Source organism: Podarcis gaigeae (assembly GCF_964106915.1).
Source record: "Podarcis gaigeae genome assembly, chromosome: 15".
Taxonomy (NCBI): Eukaryota; Metazoa; Chordata; class Lepidosauria; order Squamata; family Lacertidae; genus Podarcis; species Podarcis gaigeae.
In genome coordinates, this window is record NC_139692.1 from 44,836,284 (window position 1) to 44,853,867 (window position 17,584).

The 17,584-nt window shown below is 59.7% G+C and overlaps 1 protein-coding gene across 2 annotated transcripts; it reads left to right on the forward strand.

The window, feature by feature from the left end:
- On the forward strand, window positions 1–17,229 carry WDR81 (WD repeat domain 81). 2 transcript variants are annotated; one of them, XM_083714987.1, is made up of 11 exons: window positions 1–107; window positions 1,206–4,847; window positions 5,102–5,209; window positions 5,897–6,087; window positions 8,161–8,351; window positions 8,539–8,692; window positions 9,180–9,312; window positions 9,968–10,657; window positions 11,423–11,568; window positions 13,083–13,262; window positions 15,962–17,229. In XM_083714987.1, the coding sequence occupies exons 2-11, from the start codon at window positions 1,232–1,234 to the stop codon at window positions 16,283–16,285; spliced, it is 5,733 nt and encodes a 1,910-aa protein (XP_083571113.1). In that variant the 5' UTR covers window positions 1–107; window positions 1,206–1,231; the 3' UTR covers window positions 16,286–17,229. The 2 variants fall into 2 exon arrangements, with proteins under 2 accessions (XP_083571113.1, XP_083571112.1); XM_083714986.1 differs by lacking the exon at window positions 1–107 and adding an exon at window positions 673–805.
- The last annotated feature ends 355 nt before the right edge of the window (window positions 17,230–17,584 follow it).

A 17,584-nucleotide genomic window follows, 5' to 3' on the forward strand; every position in this document is an offset into this window, starting at 1 on the left:
GTGACCCGCGCGTCAGCTGACCCAACATGGCTGGGAGCGGAGCGAGATCGGCCGCCGCCGAGGAAGGCGCCCCCTCGCGCGCCGCCTGAGCCCCGCGCCCAGGCCAGGTGAGGCTGCCCCGCCGCCCCTGCTCGGCCCCGAGCCTCGCCCAGCAGCGCTCCCCGCCAGGGAAGCGGGGCAGGCGGGCCTCTGAACATGTGCAGAGTGCCTTGCTCGCTGCCGGAGGTAGGGCGGGCGCGCCCGGCGGGGAAGGGCCGGGGAGGGAAGGACCCGGGAGGGTCCGCCGCTGCCGCGACCCCGGAGCTGAGGGAGGTTGGAGGAGGGGGCCGCCCCACGCCCGGAGTCCGGGCTTGGACCCTCAGCTTGTTTCCCGCGTGGTCCTGGCAGCCCGGTCTCCCGAGCATGTGCAGAGTAGATTTCCCCTTTCCGCGGGGCAGCGGCGGCGAAGCGCTCCGTCAGCTGACAGTTTGCAGCGCGCGAGGCGCGTGACGCGAGGCAGCCTCGGGCTGGGCGCTTCCTCAGTTCTTGGAAATTAATCGTCAAGGAGCTGGTGATTTTCTCCGGGGTGGGTGGGATTCCTTGGCCTCGTGGGAAGGGGGGTGCCGGGGAGCGAGGTGGGCCTTTGGTTTGATCCTGTCTCTGAGCTCTGCGTGGGCTCAGCTGCCCCTTGTTTGCACGCAGAAGCTCCCAGGCTCAGTCCCTGGCAGCAAATTCAGGAAGGGCAGGGGATGGCCCTCGCCTGAAATCCTGCAGAGCTGCTGCCAGTCAGAGTAGGTAGTCCTGAGCTAGATGGACTCATTTATGGGTAACTCTCTTATGAGACTGGGCAGCCGCTGTTTGGTGAATGGACCAACATGGTCGGAGCTGGTATCTGGCGGCTCTCTTCCATAGAACCACAGAACTTTTAGAGTTCTGAGGGACCCAAGGGGTCATCCAGCCCAACCCTTTGTTCAAATGGGGCTTGGGTTCAACAGGAGGCCCACAGGCATTCCAACTTTGCCACAGGCCTCTGGCTGTGAGCCGGGATAGCTCAGAGGGCAGAGCATGAGACTCCCAATCTCAGTCCGGGTTGTGGGTTTGAGCATTGCAGGGGGTTGGACCAGATGCCCCTTGTGGTCCCTCCCAATTCTCTGATTCTAGCCATCCACAGACTTTCTATGTTCTGCCCCAGTGATCTGTGGCTCCTTGTGTCTCCCCCTCCCCAGGGAATGCTGCTGTGCTGCCCCCCAGGATGGAGACCCTCCTCAGGCAGGTGGAGAAGGACTTGGGCATTGACCGCAGCCAGCTGGCAGCTGCCACGGGGAGCTCCCACGTCATCGCTCTGGTGCCCACCAAGTGGCTGGCCGGCCTGAAGGAGCGGGGGGTGCTACCCAGCCTGTGCCCGCACCCCGAAGGGCTCAGCGATGTGGAGGTGCGCACCTGCCTCCAGCACTCGGTGCAGAAGCTGCCGTCCGGCTGGACCAGGGTGGAGATCCATGGCCTGAGGAAGGACCGGCTGCGCTACGGGCTGGCTGTGGTGCCTGGCGACCCGAAGGAGCCCCCGGAGACGCTCCATGGCTTCATGCGCCATGTGGCTTCTCAGAACTACCGGAACCTGTGGAGCCAGGCTCACCGCCTTTACATCCGCCCGTACTGCCACGCGACCACCCCGCCCACGGCCCCTGCCCTGGAGGTGCTCTGTGGGGCCCTCCAGAGGCTCTACGGCTGCCCCATCGTCCCCGTGGGCAGGGGCGCCCCCTCCTGCACCTCCCCAGCCAAAGAGGGCGGCTGCTCGCCCGGCAGGTGCCCTCCTCTGCGCTGCCCCAGCATCCTCCCGGCGGAGGCGCTGCTGGAGTCCCCGGAGATGTTGTACGTGGTCTTCCCCTACGTCCAGTTCTGCCTCCACGACATCGTGACCTTCAGCCCGGCCAAGCTGACCAACAGCCATGCCAAGCTCCTCTTCATCCTCTTCCAGGTCCTGCAGGCCATGGAGGCCTGCCACCGGGCAGGGCTGGCGTGCGGGGCCTTCTCCTTGCACGACGTGGCCGTGGATGAGAAGCTGTGTGCCCGGCTCAGGGTCCAGCTCCGGGACTACGAGGAGGAGGAGGTGGCGGCAGAAGTGGAGGCGGGTACTGCAGGGAGGGACCCGCTGGCGGACGGAGGCGGCATCCCTGCAGCGCCTGGGAAGGGCCTTGGGCAGCTGGTGCTGGACTGGGTGCACGGGCGCCTCAGCAACTTTGACTACCTCCTGCACCTGAACCGCTTGGCTGGCCGCCGGGCGGGTGACCCCAACTACCACCCGGTCCTGCCCTGGGTGGTGGACTTCAGCACCCGCAACGGCCGCTTCCGGGACCTTCGGAAGTCGAAGTTCCGCCTCAACAAGGGCGACAAGCAGCTGGACTTCACCTACGAGATGACCAAGCAGGCCTTTGTGGCCGGGGGCGGCCTGGGCGGGGAGCAGCCCCATGTGCCCCACCACATCTCCGACGTCCTCTCTGACATCACCTACTACGTCTACACCGCCCGGCGGACGCCCCGGGCCGTGCTGTGCTCCCACGTGCGCTCCCAGTGGGAGCCCAACGAGTACCCGGCCAGCATGGAGCGCATGCAGGGCTGGACGCCGGACGAGTGCATCCCCGAGTTCTACTCGGACCCCGCCATTTTCCGCTCCATCCACCCGGACATGCCGGACCTGGAGGTGCCGGCCTGGTGTGCCTGCCGCGAGGAGTTTGTGGCGGCCCACCGGGCACTGCTGGAGAGCTGGGAGGTCTCCCAGGACCTCCACCACTGGATTGACCTCACCTTCGGCTACAAGCTGCTGGGCAAGGAGGCCGTCAAGGAGAAGAACGTCTGCCTGCACCTGGTGGACGGCCACACCCACCTGGCCAGCTACGGGGTGGTGCCTCTCTTTGACCAGCCCCACCCCCGGCGCCTGGCAGGGAGCTGCGCCCTCCTCTCCGCCGAAGCCCCGCCCATCACCAGGCCCCTCATCCCACCTGTGCAGGAGACGAGAGTCCTGGAAGGGGGTGCTCCCAAGGGCCAGGCCAGCAATGGGGCCAGCGGGCCGGTCGTGGAAGCTGCGCCATGCGAAGGCGTGTGGGCTGTAGGTCGGTTCACGGCGGCGGAGGAGGAGGTGGAGCAGGGGGCAGAGGCGCTGGAGGCCCTCCCTGCGGGGGCATGCCGGGCCATGGAGCTGCCCGGTCCCCCCGCCCCGCCCCCGGGGATCCCCGCAGAGGGCAAGCACCTGGGCCGCAGCAGGACCAAGGCGGGGGCTCCTCCTGCGGAAGGGCTAGAGGCCAAGATCGTCGTTCCCGAGGGCTGCAACTTCCTGCAGGCCTTGGAGGAGTTGGAGAAGCTGGACGCCTTCCTCCTGAAGGGACTGCACGCCCAGCTGGGCCGGCCGGAGCAGCGCCAGCCTCGCTTGCCCCCGGGGCCCTCGGACCTCTTCCAGAGAGACATGCAGGCCCTGGGGGTTGTGGTGGCCGAGATCGTCTTTGCCCCGAAGCTGCGGGCGCTGGAGCCCGGGGCGGCCCTGGCGGAGCGCTTCCAGGCGGCTCGGAGGCTGTGCCGCCAGCACCCCAAGGACATCCCAGCTCCTCTGCAGCACCTGCTGGATACGCTGCTGCGGCTGAGGGTGGCGGATGGGCAGCTCGCCAGGGCGGGGTGGGGGCCGCTCCTGTTTGACTACCCCCCTGTCTGGCAGGGCCTCCCTCCGCCCTGCCCCTGGCAGCTGCGGAGCTCCTTCAGCGCGGTGCTGCCCTTCCCCACCTACTTCCCGGCTCTGCACCGCTTCATCTCCACCTACCTGTCTCGCCAGGCAGAGGCCGAGGGCCGGGAGCTGGTGTTCCAGCTGTGGCGGCAGCTGGAGGGCGTCCTGAGCAGCATCACCCCCGAGGGCCTGGAGATCCTGCTGCCCTTCGTCCTGGCGCTGCTGTCCGGGGAGCGCACGGCTGTCCACGCCGCCTGGTACTTCTTTGAGCCCATCGCCAGGGCCCTGGGCCCCCGCAATGCCCACAAGTACCTGCTGAAGCTGCTGGTGGGGGCCTACGAAAACCCCCGCTGCCTCCATGGGCGATTCTACCTGTACACCGACTGCTTCGTGGCGCAGCTGATGGCGCGGCTGGGCCTGCAGCTCTTCCTCTCCGCCCTCCTGCCCCACATCCTGCAGGTGCTGGTGGGGTCCGAGGGGGCCGCCCCGGAGGAGAACAAGGCCCTGCTGGGGGTGGCGGAGGAGGAGGAGGACGACGAGAGCGGAGGGGGCAGTCCCGGGCCCTGTTCCTTTGGGGAGGAGGCCAAGGCGGAGGCAGAGAGGGGCTCGGCCCTGCAGCTGCTGGGCTACATGTCCGGGGTCAGCCTGCACGACCAGGCTGACCTGCCCGAGAGCGAGGACTTCCAGAACGGGCTCTACGTGGCCGAGGCTCTGCGGGGCACGGAGGAGGAGGAAGAGGAAGAGGCTGCGGCAGCCGAGGAATCCTTCAGCCTGGGCCGCCTGAGCGACAAGAGCAGCGCCAGCGAGGTCTCCCTGGGGGAGGACCGGTCGGCCGCCGATGGGGAGTCCCAGAAGGACAAAGGGAGCCTCAAGTCCCTCGACAGCAGCCAGGACCTGAAACACAGCGAGGAGGAAGAGGAGGAAGAGCAGGAGGAGGAGCAGCCACCGCAGGAGGAGGAAGACGAGGGCCAGCAGGACGGGGAGGAAGAGCGTGATGACGCCACCACTGTGGTTGCGGAGGAGCTGACGCTCTCCTTGGGACTCAGTGCCTCGGTGGAAGCCACCCTGGCAGAGGACGATGATGGCGAGGAGGAGGAGGACCGGGTCGGACGGGGCTTGTTGGACCAGGAGGGGGACAAGGAGAGGAGCATTCTGCTGGGTGAGCCAAGGCTCCTTCCGGGGGTGGGCGGGGAGGGGGGCCTAGTCATTCATTCATTGATTAAAAAAATTGTATACCGCTGTATCATAGTGGCTTAGAGTAATATAAGTTAAAAGCAAAAGAAGAATTCAAAGCAAACACCAGCAGGGACTGGGGAGGTGCTGGGAGGCCAGGCTGCGCCCACAAAGGGAGCTCCCTTGGGTGTGGGCAGGGTGCCGCCTAACCGCCCGCTCCCGCCCTCTCTTGTCTCCCAGATACAGCCTGCAAGATGGTGAGGTGGCTCTCGCCCAAGCTGGGCCCCACCACCACCTCCCGCTACGTGGCCAGGAACCTCCTCCGACTCCTGACCTCCTGCTACATCGGTAATTCTCGCCTGTGGGGTTATGGGGCAGGGGGGGCAGGAAAGGAGGAGGCTGCTTTTCATGGGTCTGGGGGAGGAGGGTGGCCTTCTGTTGGAACAACCTTTGCCAACCTGGTGCCCAAGTGGGGCGGGGGGGGGCAGTTGGGGTCTAGAGCGAGTTTAGCCTGCAGAAGAGGAGATAAGAGAGCCATCTTCCTCTCTCTCTCTCGAGGGCTGTCACATGGAAGAAGGCGCACGGTTGCTTTCTCCTCCCCTGGAGGGCAGGACCTGAACAAACAGACTCCTATTGCAAGAAAGGAGAGTCCAACTAAACCTTAGGAAAAACTTTCTGAGTGTAGGAGCTGTTCAAAGTGGAACAGATTCCCTCTGAAAGTGGTGGACTTGTCTTCACTGGGCTCCAGTTTTCCATCGGTTGCAGCAGCTGGCATGGGCAACCTGGTCTGGGACAGGGACAGGTGTCAGAGCACCCCAGACGGCAGGACGTGGACCAGGGGCATTGAGGGTCTGAGCTGCCCCGGGGTTTGTGTGTGTGTGGACTCTCCTTCACCAGGGGCGTGTAAACAGTGGCTGAACGGCCACCTTTCAGGGCTGCTGTCGCAATGGGATTTCCTGCCTTGGGAGCGGGTTGGGCTGGATGACCTTTGAGGGTGCCCCCCACATTCTCTCTCTGCTCTTTCTCCTTCTGCAGGTCCTGGCAGGCAGCAGTTTGTGGCTGGGGCTGAAGAGAGCAGCCCTCTGAGCTCCGGGAACATTTACCAGAAGCGGCTGCTGGTGGGGGATGTGGTGTCCGAGCCGGTGCTGACCTGTCTGGTCCACCTAGCACACCTGTATGGGGAGCCCGTCCTCACCTACCTGTACCTGCCCTATATCAGCTACCTGGTCAGTGTCTCTATCTGAGGGTGACTGTCAGGGCTCCAGGCATGTCTGTGGGTCCCCTCTACTTTTCCTCTCTCTTCATCTTCCTTGGAGCAAAGTTCCGATGACTGTCTGCCAGGGATTCTGTAACTGAGATTCCTGCATCGCAGGGGGTTGGACTAGATGACCTTGGGGGGTCCCTTCCAGCTCTAGGATTCTCTGATTCCATCTTGCCTTCTCCTACACCATTGCCATATGCTGCGTCAGACCCTGGGCCCACCTGGCACAGTCTTGTCCAGACTGACTGGCAGCAATGGCTCTCCAGGGTTTTGGGCAGGGAGTGTCCCTGGGGCTGCCACTGGGGATTGAAGCTGGGACCTTCTGCATGCCAAGCAGGTGTTCTGCGCTACTGGGCCCTTACCCGGGGCTCTCTCTCATGTCCTTCCACTCCAGCACCATTCTTGGGCAGCCTGAGCAGCTTGCTGCAGGGAACACAGGATTCTGTTCAAGATTTCAGCAGCCGGAGAAGCTTAGCTTTAAAAAAAAAAGCAGCCCAAGCAGACTCGCCTTCCCAAGTTTCTAGCCCTCATGGCTTTAGGGAGAAGCTGAAGTACCTAGCAAACTCCCAGAGGGCGGGAGTGGGGGGCTGAGCAGAGGAGGGGCCAGCGGGATGGAAGATTGGGCAAATATATGCCAACTAAAATCCTAGATGTTGCCCCCCCTTCCAAGGAGGGAGTTTGCCTTGCTTTGTGTCCTGGGGGGGGGGTGGCAGCTCAGGGAGGAATTTCTTTTTTTATTATTATTATTTGAAAACCAAAAAATTTTTACAATCATCAAATTCAAAATCCATATTCATTTTCTAACATAAGCCTATTACGTAGATTAACTAAATTAAAATATATCTAATTGCTCTATGCTTCCCTTTGCTGTATGTAAATACAAAGCAATTAACAAATTATAAATTATATTATAGGTTCCCATATACCGTCCACTCCCCTTCACCCATGTGTGATCTCAATATTTTACTTCTTCCATCTTGTTGTGTTGTTATAATTTAATAATTATTATTTTCTTGCTAACTCCTGCACATTTTACACGTTCTCTATTAATATTTCAATTCCGGAACCATATTTTTTCAGGGAGGAGTTTCGTTTCCTCCCCGGCAGCTGCTCTGAAAGGAGAAGCTGACTCTCGTTCAGCCTCAGGGGCGCTGAGTGCCTTCTGCACACTCACTTATTCTCTCTCTCTGTGTGGAGGTCACACTCTGTATTGGGGGACACTTCCCCATTTTAAATCTTTCCCAACATGGAGGGTTGTATTCAGCAAAGTCAGGGGAGGGAGCAGCCCCTTCTCTGGGTGGGAGGAGGAGAAAGAGGAGGAGGCGGCCTCTGGGAAGAGCTGCCCTGAGCCTCACAGCAGTGATGTCCAATTGGCCAGTTTGGCACCGAGGGTGAGCCAGAAAATGGTGCCCCTCTCACTAGGGGCAAAGGGGTGGGTGAAGAGCTACATTAGGAACAAGAGGGGAATCAGCCGGACGGTTGAAGTGGGAATCCAAGGACACTGAATCATGCCGGGAGACCCCTCAGGAGGTGGCAGATCCAGCCTCCAAGCAGCGCACCACAGCCATGGCGGCCACAGAGGCGGCAGCAGCAGCAGCAGCAGGTGATGCCTTCCTTGGAGACGGGATCTGCTGCCGCTGTGGATCCTGCCATCTGAGGCAGTCACCTCAGCCTGCTCATAAGTGGGCAAGGCAGGGGTGCAAATGAGGCCATGGTCTGTTTCATGGAGGAGAAGGCTATCCATGGTTGCTTGAGTACCAGGTGCTGGAAAGCACAGGAGGGCTCTTGTGCACGGATCCTGCTTACAGGCTTCCCCCGGGGGTTGTTCTAGATGACCCTGGAGTCCTTTCCAATTCTACCACTCTAGGATTTTTCTCAAGTGCCATAGGAAAGGCAGCGGTGACTCTCAAGGATTTTAAGGTGGGGTTGTCCCCAGCCCTACCTAAAGATGCCTCCTGGGGTTTGATCTGAGGACCTTCTGCATGCCAAGCAGGCGTTCTGCTGCTGACCCACCTGGGATCTCCTTTCCCTGTTCCAGGTGGCTCCTGGGGGCGGAGCAGGCGTCGTCCGGCTGAACAGCCGCAAGGAGGCTGGGCTCCTGGCCGCCATGACGCTCACCCGCAAGATCGTCGTCTACCTCTCGGACACCACCCTCATGGATATCCTGCCCAAAATCAGCCAGGAGGTCCTTCTGCCTGTCCTGGGCTTCCTCACCTCGGCCACCATCAGGTGAGAGGCTGGGGCGAGAGACCCCCTCTGGCGTGCACCAGGCATCCCTCTCTGGCCACGAGGGCCTCCGCTCTGGAGGCGCTGGCTGGGGGGAGCCTGCAGCCCTTGTGGGGGAGACTGGGCGGGGTGTGCTGGGATGTCTCTCTTGGGCACCCTTCCTGGCTGACGCCCCACCCTCCCCCTCCAGCTTCCCCAGCGGGGCCCAGGCCCGCGTCGGCTTGTGCCTCAAGACCATCAGCCTCGTGGCGCTGGTTTGCTTGCGGATCGGGTCAGAGATGGTGCAGCAGCACCTCAGCCAGACTCTCCGGACGTTCTTCGAGACGTTTTCGCTGCTGGAGCAGGTGAGTCGGGAAGGGAGGGCAGAAGGTCAGGGAGCTTTTTCGGCCTCTGCTGATGGGGGGGGGAGAGAGAAGGACCCCTGGCTCTGGCAAGACTTGAACTCGTGGCACATGGAAGTGGGGTGGAAGGGGTTCTTTCTCATAAGAGGCATCAGGTCAACCCAGGAGACGTTTCTCAGGCCACAAACGTCCAGAAAGTGATCTTTCCTCTGCAGAGCCAAAATGGTCTTATTCGCTGTAGGGATCATATCTAGGGAGCCTTGGTGGCAGAGGTTGGGGAGAAACAAACACTGGGTTCCAGTTTCTACAATGCTTTCATTTCAACTCTACAGTTCTATGAAAAGTGCAGGCAGGGGGGAAATGCAGTGCTGTTCTCAGGGCGGCTGTTGGCGCTGGGTGGGAATCCTCTCCCAGAGGTGGGTGCCAGCAAGGCGGAGGTTTGTCTAACTGGTTCCTCCTCCTCCTCCTCCTCCCCCCCCCCCCCGCCCAGGGTGTGACACAGGAGCCGCCTGCCCTGCCGACGAGGCTGCTGCCCCCGGACCCATCTGCTGTGTTGGAGCTGCAGAAGGTTTTCAGCCTGGAGATGGCTTACATCACCTTTGTCCCCTTCTCCTGCCTGCTAGGTAGGGCGTGAGGCTTGACTTTCCTCCCCTGCTCTCCGTGTCTCTTGTGCTCTTGCAGACACATGCATGCACACACGCTCTGCACCTTCTCAAATGGCTCTGGGTGTGAGTCTCGGGCAGCAGACACAACAGCGAGTCTTGTGGCACCTTGAAGATCGGCCCAGCCTGTGCCCACCTGGTGCCCTCCAGCTGTATTGGGCTGCAGGGACTGGGGTGGCCAAGTTGTCCAAAACATTGGAAGGGGGGCAGGCTGGCAAAGCAGAAAGGTATGTGTGTGTTTTTCCCCATCTCCTTGAGATGATCTGAAGGCCCCTAAGGAACATCCATTCTTCCTTTTGGACCCTGGACATCTTGAGGCAGTGAGTTCCACTGGTTAATTTGCAGCAGTTTGAATAAACTTTTTTATTCTAGAACTGCATGGGAGGGGATAAAAACGTCTCCCTGCTTCCTTTCTCCAACCTGTGCACAATTTTTATAAATCCCTCTGACTGTTTCTCTCCCTCCTTTTTAAAAACTTGACAAGCCCCAGACTCTGTTGCCTTTGCAGCTCCTTGACCCCGCTGCGCTTGGTGAGGAGAGGCCTTGGAGCTCCCTGGCCTTGCGCGGGGCCTGGATCCATACCCAGAGCTCTCCCACCTTCCTCCCTTCTCTGCAGGTGACGTCATCCACACCCTCGTCCCCAACCACGCGCTGGTCGGCCGGCTGGCTGGCCTCTACCTGGAGAGCATCAGCCCCCGAGGCCTGGCTTCCCAGAGCCAGGATGCAGCCGCGCCAGGCCCGGGGTCCTTGGAGCAAAGCGCCCTGGGCGCGGACCCCTCCTCCGGCCCCTGCGAGGACACGCACTCTGGGACTTTTGGGAGCGTGCTGGTGGGCAACCGGATCCAGGTCCCCACGGAGGCCCAGCAGGAGGCCTCGGGGAGCCCCGGCAGCTTCTGCCCCACGGCGGGGCGCCGGGAGGAGGGGGAGGCCCTGAAGCAGGAGCTGCATCGCAGCGCCCACCACCTCTGCGGCAACTGGCTGGCCTACTGGCAGTACGAGATCGGGGTGAGCCAGCACGACGCCCGCTTCCACTTCCACCAGATCAAGCTGCAGAGCTTCGTGGGCCACGCGGGGGCCATCAAGTGCCTGGCCCCCCTGGGCGGGGAGGACTTCTTCCTCAGCGGCAGCAAGGACAAGACGGTGCGCCTCTGGCCCCTCTACAACCGGGGGGACGGCACCCGCGAGGAGGAGCCCCGCCTGACCTACGGGCACCACAAGAAGTCCGTCTTCTACGTTGGCGCCCTGGAGGCCCCGCAGCACGTGGTCAGCTGCGACGGCACCGTCCACATCTGGGACCCCTTCACTGGTGAGGCGGGGAGGGGGGGCTTGGCCGGGCCACAGGAGTGTGGCCCCCTGGGGCTGGGCGGTGTAATAATAATAATAAATTTTATTTATACCCCACCCTCCCCGGCCAGAGCCGGGCTCAGGGTGGCTAACACCAGTAAAATTACAGTAAATACATAATGGGGGGGGGGAGAGAACAAAACAAAAAAACCCAATTTAAAATGCAGCCTTGTTTTAAAAGTAGCCGATAGATCAAAACCATAAGGGGAGGGAAACATAAGGGTCAGTCTGAGTCCAAACCAAAGACCAGGCGGAACAGCTCTGTCTTGCAGGCCCTGTGAAAAGATGTCAAGTCCCGCAGGGCCCTGGTCTCTTGGGACAGAGCGTTCCACCAGGTTGGGGCCAGTACAGTGGTATCTCTGGTTACAAACTTAATTCGTTCTGGAGGTTCGTTCTTAACCTGAGGTACCTTAGCTAATGGGGCCTCCTGCTACTGCCACACGATTTCTGTTCTCATCCTGGAGCCAAGTTCTTAACCTGAGGTACTATTTCTGGGTTAGTAGAGTCTGTAACCTGAAGTGTCTGTAACCCAAGGTACCACTGTACTGAAAAGGCCCTGGCCCTAGTTGAGGGAAAGCGGGGCTTGGAGCCTCTTTGGAATGCCTCATCTGGTGACGCCCGTGTGCCAGGAGGAAAACACACCAGAGGCGGATTTGGGGCAGCACAACCGGCTCTGGAGCCAGCTGCCCCTTTCGCCCCATCTGAACAGGCTGTCTCTCTCTTGCAGGTAAAGTCGTCCGCACGTTTGAGGCGCCTGACTGCAAAGTGCCCATCACGGCGGTGAGCGCTATGCCGCCTCCCTACACCAGCATCAGCATGGCCAGCGCCGACTCGGTCCTGCGCTTCATTGACCACCGGAAGCCGGGACTCCAGGTACTCTGAGGGTTCGTTGCGCCCGGGGCTGCTTTAGTCGGCGGAGGTGGGGGACATTTCCTGCTCCCTATTGGTCATGCCTGTGAAGAGGAGGCCGTAGCCTTGGGACAGAGCAGCTGCCCTGGTCCAGCTTCCCACTGGAAAGGGGTCTGAGAGCAGGCGATGGTTTTCTCTTCCACAGACACCAGGGAGCCAATACAGGCAACTCCCAATTTATGCAGCAGTTACGTTCCAAGGAATCTCATGTTCATGTGAAATTGCGTATGTTTGAATTAAATCTTGATCACTTTGGGAAAAAAAAAATCTTGATCACTAAAATATAACCTAAAATTATCATTTAAAACCTTAATCATTTTTGCAGTACAGCTTTTTCCCTGAGTCTTATGGCAGTCCCCCTTTTGATGATGTTTTTGGGTCGTTTGGAGCTTGGCGTGTTGCATGAGTATGTGTAAATGGGGTGTCGTTGCCTGTACTGCCAGGACTGAGCTGGGGAGAGAAAGGCAGAAGGCAGCTCAGAATAACAGCCTTGTCGAGTCCTCCAGTCCAACTCCCTATAATGTCAGAATCACAACAGGAGCATGTCTGGCAGATGGCCAGCCAACTTGACGGGACATTCGGAAGAATGTCTTGGTGGTCAGAGCTGCTCAAAAACCTCCAGCGAAGGAGGGGGCACCACCTTCCAAGGGAGTCTGTCCCGCTGCCAAACAGCTCTTAGGAAGTTCTTTCTAATGTTTTGCCAGAATCTTTCTTGCCATTTGGTATCTGTTGGTTCGGCTCCCGCCCTCCAGAACAGAAGGAAACGAGCTTCCGCCACCTTCCATGTGGCAGCCCTTCAGAGATGGGGAAATGGCTCTCATGTCACCTCCGAGTCTCTTTTCCGGGATCCCTCAGCCACTTCCCTATGGGATCTGTCACTCGGAGACAAAACATCTGCTTTGCATGTAGGTCTCTGGTTCGCTCCCAGCCTCTTGGAAAAGTGTCAGGTGATGGGAAAGACCCTCCCTTGCCTGAGGCCCTGGAGAGATGCTTCTAGTCAGAGCAAGCAGCACTGGACCAGATGGACAGGGAGTCTGGCCTGCAGCCAGGCAGTGCCCTGTGAGGGTGGGCCTGGGGCTGGAGGGGCCTCACATTTATCTGGGAGTCATGAATTGTGACCCCAAGGGACAACTTTGGGAGTTGGGAGGCACCCAGCTTGCAGGCAGGAGGTCCCCAGTCCAGCCCCACACCAGTCCCCTCACTCACAAAGGGGGCCACGTGGCAGGTGCCGGGAGGGTCTCCCTTTCCCAGGGCCCTGGAGGGCCTGACGTGGTTCCCCTGGTCCTCTGAGGCAGAGCAGTGGCCTTGCAGGCAGAAGGTCTCAGGTCCAATCCCTGATGGGGAAATGCTGGGGGGAAACCCTGGAGAGCTGCTGCTGCCAGTCAGAGCAGGTGACACCGGGGGAGAATTGCCACAGGTTCTGACTGGGAGAGGCTGCTTCTGACGCCCCTCTGCCTCCCCTCCTTCTGTGCCCCCAGCATGAATTCCGCCTGGCCTGTGGGGCCAACGCTGGCCTTGTCCGCTGCCTGGCCGTCAGCCCCAGTGGCCGGAGCGTGGTAGCCGGCTTCTCCTCCGGCTTCATGGCCCTGCTGGACACCCGGACAGGCCTCATCCTGAAGGTGTGGCCAGCGCACGAGGGAGACATCTTGCAGATCAAGGTAAGGGGCTGGGCTGGAGGGGTTCATTTGGGTGCATCCCCCCCCCTTGCCTTGTTCGTCTCAAAGGCAAATTCGTTTACGATTGACCTTTCAAATGCTGGCTAAAACTAGGGACCATCCCATCATAAGAACCTAAGAATAGCCCTGCTGGTTCAGGCCCATCTAAGCAACCTCCTGTGGCCAACCAAGGCCACAGTTTTTGAAATAAAAGCCAGGAATTAGGAGGTGTGGGAGGGCATCCCAGGCGATGCCTGGAGGCACCACTGTGCCCATGGGCACCACCCTGGGGACCCCAGATTACCTCTCCTGGTCTGACCTAGATGCCTTTTCACTCTCGCTCAGAGACCGGCTGCCCCCCTTTCCCCGCTGCTGCACCTCGGACAGCTGAAGATTCCCTTCTGTGGGTCCAAGGTATCGCCTGGTGCTCTTGGGCGCTGGGCTGAGGGACTCTTGGTATCGCCTTGGTATCCAAGGTATCGCCTGGTGCTCTTGGGCGCTGGGCTGAGGGCCCTTGCAGCTTCAGATCCGACACAGGGGCATCATTCGCCGTAGCCTTGTCTGCTTACATGTCTCCAGTGCATTCCCAGATTGCACGCTGAAGAAACCGGGGAATCTGGCATTGCAATGTTGCACACAGACAAACAAAACCCCCTGCCTCCAGCCTTCATGATTCCAGAGAGGAGGGCGGTCGCATGTGAGCAATACCTTGTGGCTTGTGCTGGGTGGGTGTGGAAGTGGGGTTAGGGCATTGGGGGTTTGGCCGGTTGTCCCCTCTGTTGATCCTTCTCTGGGGGCCATTTCTGAGCTGGTGGGAGAAGGACAAAGGTCTTGTGTGCCAGAGGAGGGGAAGGCGAGAATGTGTGTGCGCTGGCGGTCCCTGCTTTTCCCCCTTAGCACTGGCCGGCTGCCCCCATCTGAATGGCTCACCCTTCTCCCTATTTGCCTGCTCCCTGGGCTGCCCTCCGTGTCCTTCACCCAGAGCCAAACAACCCAGCTGCTTGCTCTTCCTCCGCTGGCGGGAGGCCCTCGGCCACAAAGCCCCACTGGCAGCTCCCAGGCACTGCTGCTGTCAGGGACTGGGCTGGCTGGGACCCATGCGCACACCCTCCTTCCTCGGCTAGGTGGGGCATCTGCATCCTGTGTGGCAGCAGGGCCGGCCCACCCACTCTCGCTTGGACTACTGCGATGCGCTCTATGTGGGGCTACCTTTGAAGGTGACCCAGAAACTACAACTAATCCAGGATGCAGCAGCTAGACTGGTAACTGGGAGCGGCCACCGAGACCACATAACACCGGTCTTGAAAGACCTACACTGGGTTGGGTCTGACCTTTAAAGCCCTAAACGGCCTCGGTCCAGTATACCTGAAGGGGCGTCTCCACCCCCATTGTTCTGCCCAGACACTGAGGTCCAGTTCCGAGGGCCTTCTGGCTGTTCCCTCCCTGCGAGAAGCCAAGTTACAGGGAACCAGGCAGAGGGTCTTTTCAGTAGTGGCACCCGCCCTGTGGAACTCCCTCCCACCAGATGTCAAAGAGAAAAATAACTACCAAACTTTTAGAAGACATCTGAAGGCAGCCCTGTTTAGGAAAGCTTTTAATGTTTAATAGGTTCTTGTATTTTAGTGTTTTGTTGGAAGCCGCCCAGAGTGGCTGGGGAAACCCAGCCAGATGGGTGGGGTATAAATAATAAATTATTATTAGGCAGGGTGCCTTGGGTGGCAGATGCTGAAGGCGGTATCCCACAGGCACCCTGCTGCCTCTGCTGCCAGCGGCACTGGATTCCGGCAGAATGTTGCCAAAATCTCACGTGATCTTGTCAGAAACTGCTGCTGCTACAGGCAAGGGAGGCTTGGGCGGCCGAATGTTCTGGCTTTGCCTCAGGCGGCAAAATGGGATGTGCAACCCCTATGAGGCAGCCCCCTGGTTCTTCACAACCGATTCTGCATGGGGAGGGGTGGCCTTTGGGAAGGCCCTCCCCACCAGTTCTGCGGAGGCAGTGAGATGCCAGTGGCCGGTTTTGGATTTGCCACTCTTGCTGGAGAGCACGCCGAGAACGGTGGAGAAGCTGGCACCACTGGAGTCCTGCATGAAGCATGGGTGGGTGGTGGGTGAGTCCCCCAGTTAGTGCTGGGGCCGAATACTAGCCAGAGCTCATTCCTGGAGTACAGGAAGTGAAATTATTTATGTCATAAAATTCATTCACCGCTTGATTGTTAAAAAAGAAAGAAAAGCAAATCATGAAAAATCCGCAAGTTCTTTAAAACAAACAAAAACCTAAAATACTAAAATGGATTAAAATTACCACAACTTTCTGGGCCATCTTGCCTGAACGTGAAAGTTTCGTGCTGGAAAGAGTAGAGTGCAGGGATCTGCCTCATATCAATAGGCAGGGAGTTACAAAGGTCCCACCACACCCAAAGGTTGAGTTCTGAGCAAATGTGGGACGGGTGTTATATGAGGCCAGTTGTGGCAATGGAAGAAGTTGAGTGGGCATATGGAGCGTAGGGCGATTCTGCTGGGTAAGGAAGAGTGCCTTGAGGCATGTGCAAAGTGCCTTTCCCCTGCCACTTTGTAAAGCAGGATTCAGTGGTGGGGTGTACCTTCCCTTCGCGTCAAAGGACTGCTGCCCCCCACATTCTGGGTGGGGTTCCTGGGTGTGGGCCGAGATGCCCCTGAGCTGACGGGTGACGTTTCCCCCACAGGCCACGGAGGGCAACATGCTGATCAGCTCCTCCTCCGACCACTCCCTGGCCGTCTGGAAGGAGCTGGAGCCGAAGCCCCTTCAGACCTACAAGCCGGCCTCCTCGGAGCCCATCCACACCTTCGACCTCTACGGCAACGAGGCGGTGGCCGGCACCGTGGCCAACAGGATCAGCGTCTACGCCCTGCAGGAGGCGCTGCCCCCCAGCGTCACCAAGCTCAGCTCCGAGAACTTCCGGGGCACCCTCACCAGCCTGGCTGTCCTGCCCACCAAGTGCCAGCTCCTGCTGGGCTCCGACAACGGCACCGTCCGGCTCCTGGCGTAGCCCTGGCTCTCTCCTCCCTTCTGGGGACGGGGGCAGAGCCCCTTTGTGGGGGGACTGGGGTGGGTGAGAGAGAGGGCAGGGGGCTTCGAGGAGACCTCCGTGCCCGCTTTGACTCTCTGCAAGCAGGCTGCTGGGCAGCCAGAGGCCCCAATCCTCTCATCACCGTATGTGCCTGACTCTCTTTGGGGAGTGGGGTGGGCATTCGCTGAGGAACCCACGGAGGGCAGCAGCTTTGGTGCCCTCTTCCACTGCCCCTCTCCAACGCAGCATTCCTGTTCTTGAACTTTTTCGATTATGTGTGTGTGGCGCACAAGACTTCATCTGTCCTCCTGGCTCCCCCCACCCATCCCATATGCGTCTCCCCCCCCCCCCCGCAAGAGCTGGCCTCCGTGCAAAGAGAGAAGGCTTTGCACCTGGACGGCGGCAACACCTGGGCATTGAGGGCTCCTCCAGTTGGACTATGGAGAGTGCCTTCTCTCCACCCTGTGGAGAATGGTCCTCATGTGGTGCTTGGAGAACTGGAACCCTCAGAACCTCCTCCTTCTCTGGGAAGGGGGCAGCCTCTTTCCTGGCTGACCAGCCCTTGCAGATGCCCTTGGCACCCAGTTCTCCAGTCTCCCTGTCTTTGCTCAAGCCCAGTGAGGATGCAAACACACACACACACACAGATTCAGTGGTCCAACTGCCCTGCCATCTTGAGTACTTGGGTGCCATGTTCTGTCTCGCTCTGCCTGTCCTCCTGGAATGATATTTTCCCCCTGGGGTGGGAGTGGCAGGGAGGCAGCTTGTGGGAAAACCCCCCACCCAGGCAAGGGTCAGCACACCTGTGCAAGTGCTTGCCCCCTTTTCCTGGGGGGAGGGGAGCAGACCCCCCCCTTGCTGATTAACTGATTGCAATAGATTATATATATATACATATTCTAATAAACACCCTGGAGCTCGCAGTTGCCTTCTCTCTCTCTATGTGTGGCATGAATTGGGTGTCCTCCTGCTGCTTCCTTTTCTCCCCCCCCCCCACCTCCTCCTCCTCCGTAAGGGACAACAGGGCGCCACAAAAGGGCCAAGATGTTCCAAAACTTTCTGTGGTGACTCAAAAGTTAATCTGTGCCAGATAGTGAGGCAGCCTGGCTGTTTATTTATTTAGTAAGCGTATGTCCGGTCCCTGGCACGAAACAAACACACCAGATAATCAAGGTGACGAGTGCCCTCTAGGCCCGGCAAAGCTCCAATTCCTGACTTCAAGGGGTTGGACTAGATGACCCTTGGCGTCGCCTTCAGCTCCACAATTCCATGACTGTT

Excerpts from the sequence above, each read along its gene's own strand:
- WDR81 (XM_083714986.1), top strand. Across the intron at positions 8,693-9,179 it reads CGTTTTCGCTGCTGGAGCAG|GGTGTGACACAGGAGCCGCC; the intron begins GTGAGTCGGGAA and ends CCCCCCGCCCAG. Across the intron at positions 13,263-15,961 it reads GAGACATCTTGCAGATCAAG|GCCACGGAGGGCAACATGCT; the intron begins GTAAGGGGCTGG and ends TTTCCCCCACAG.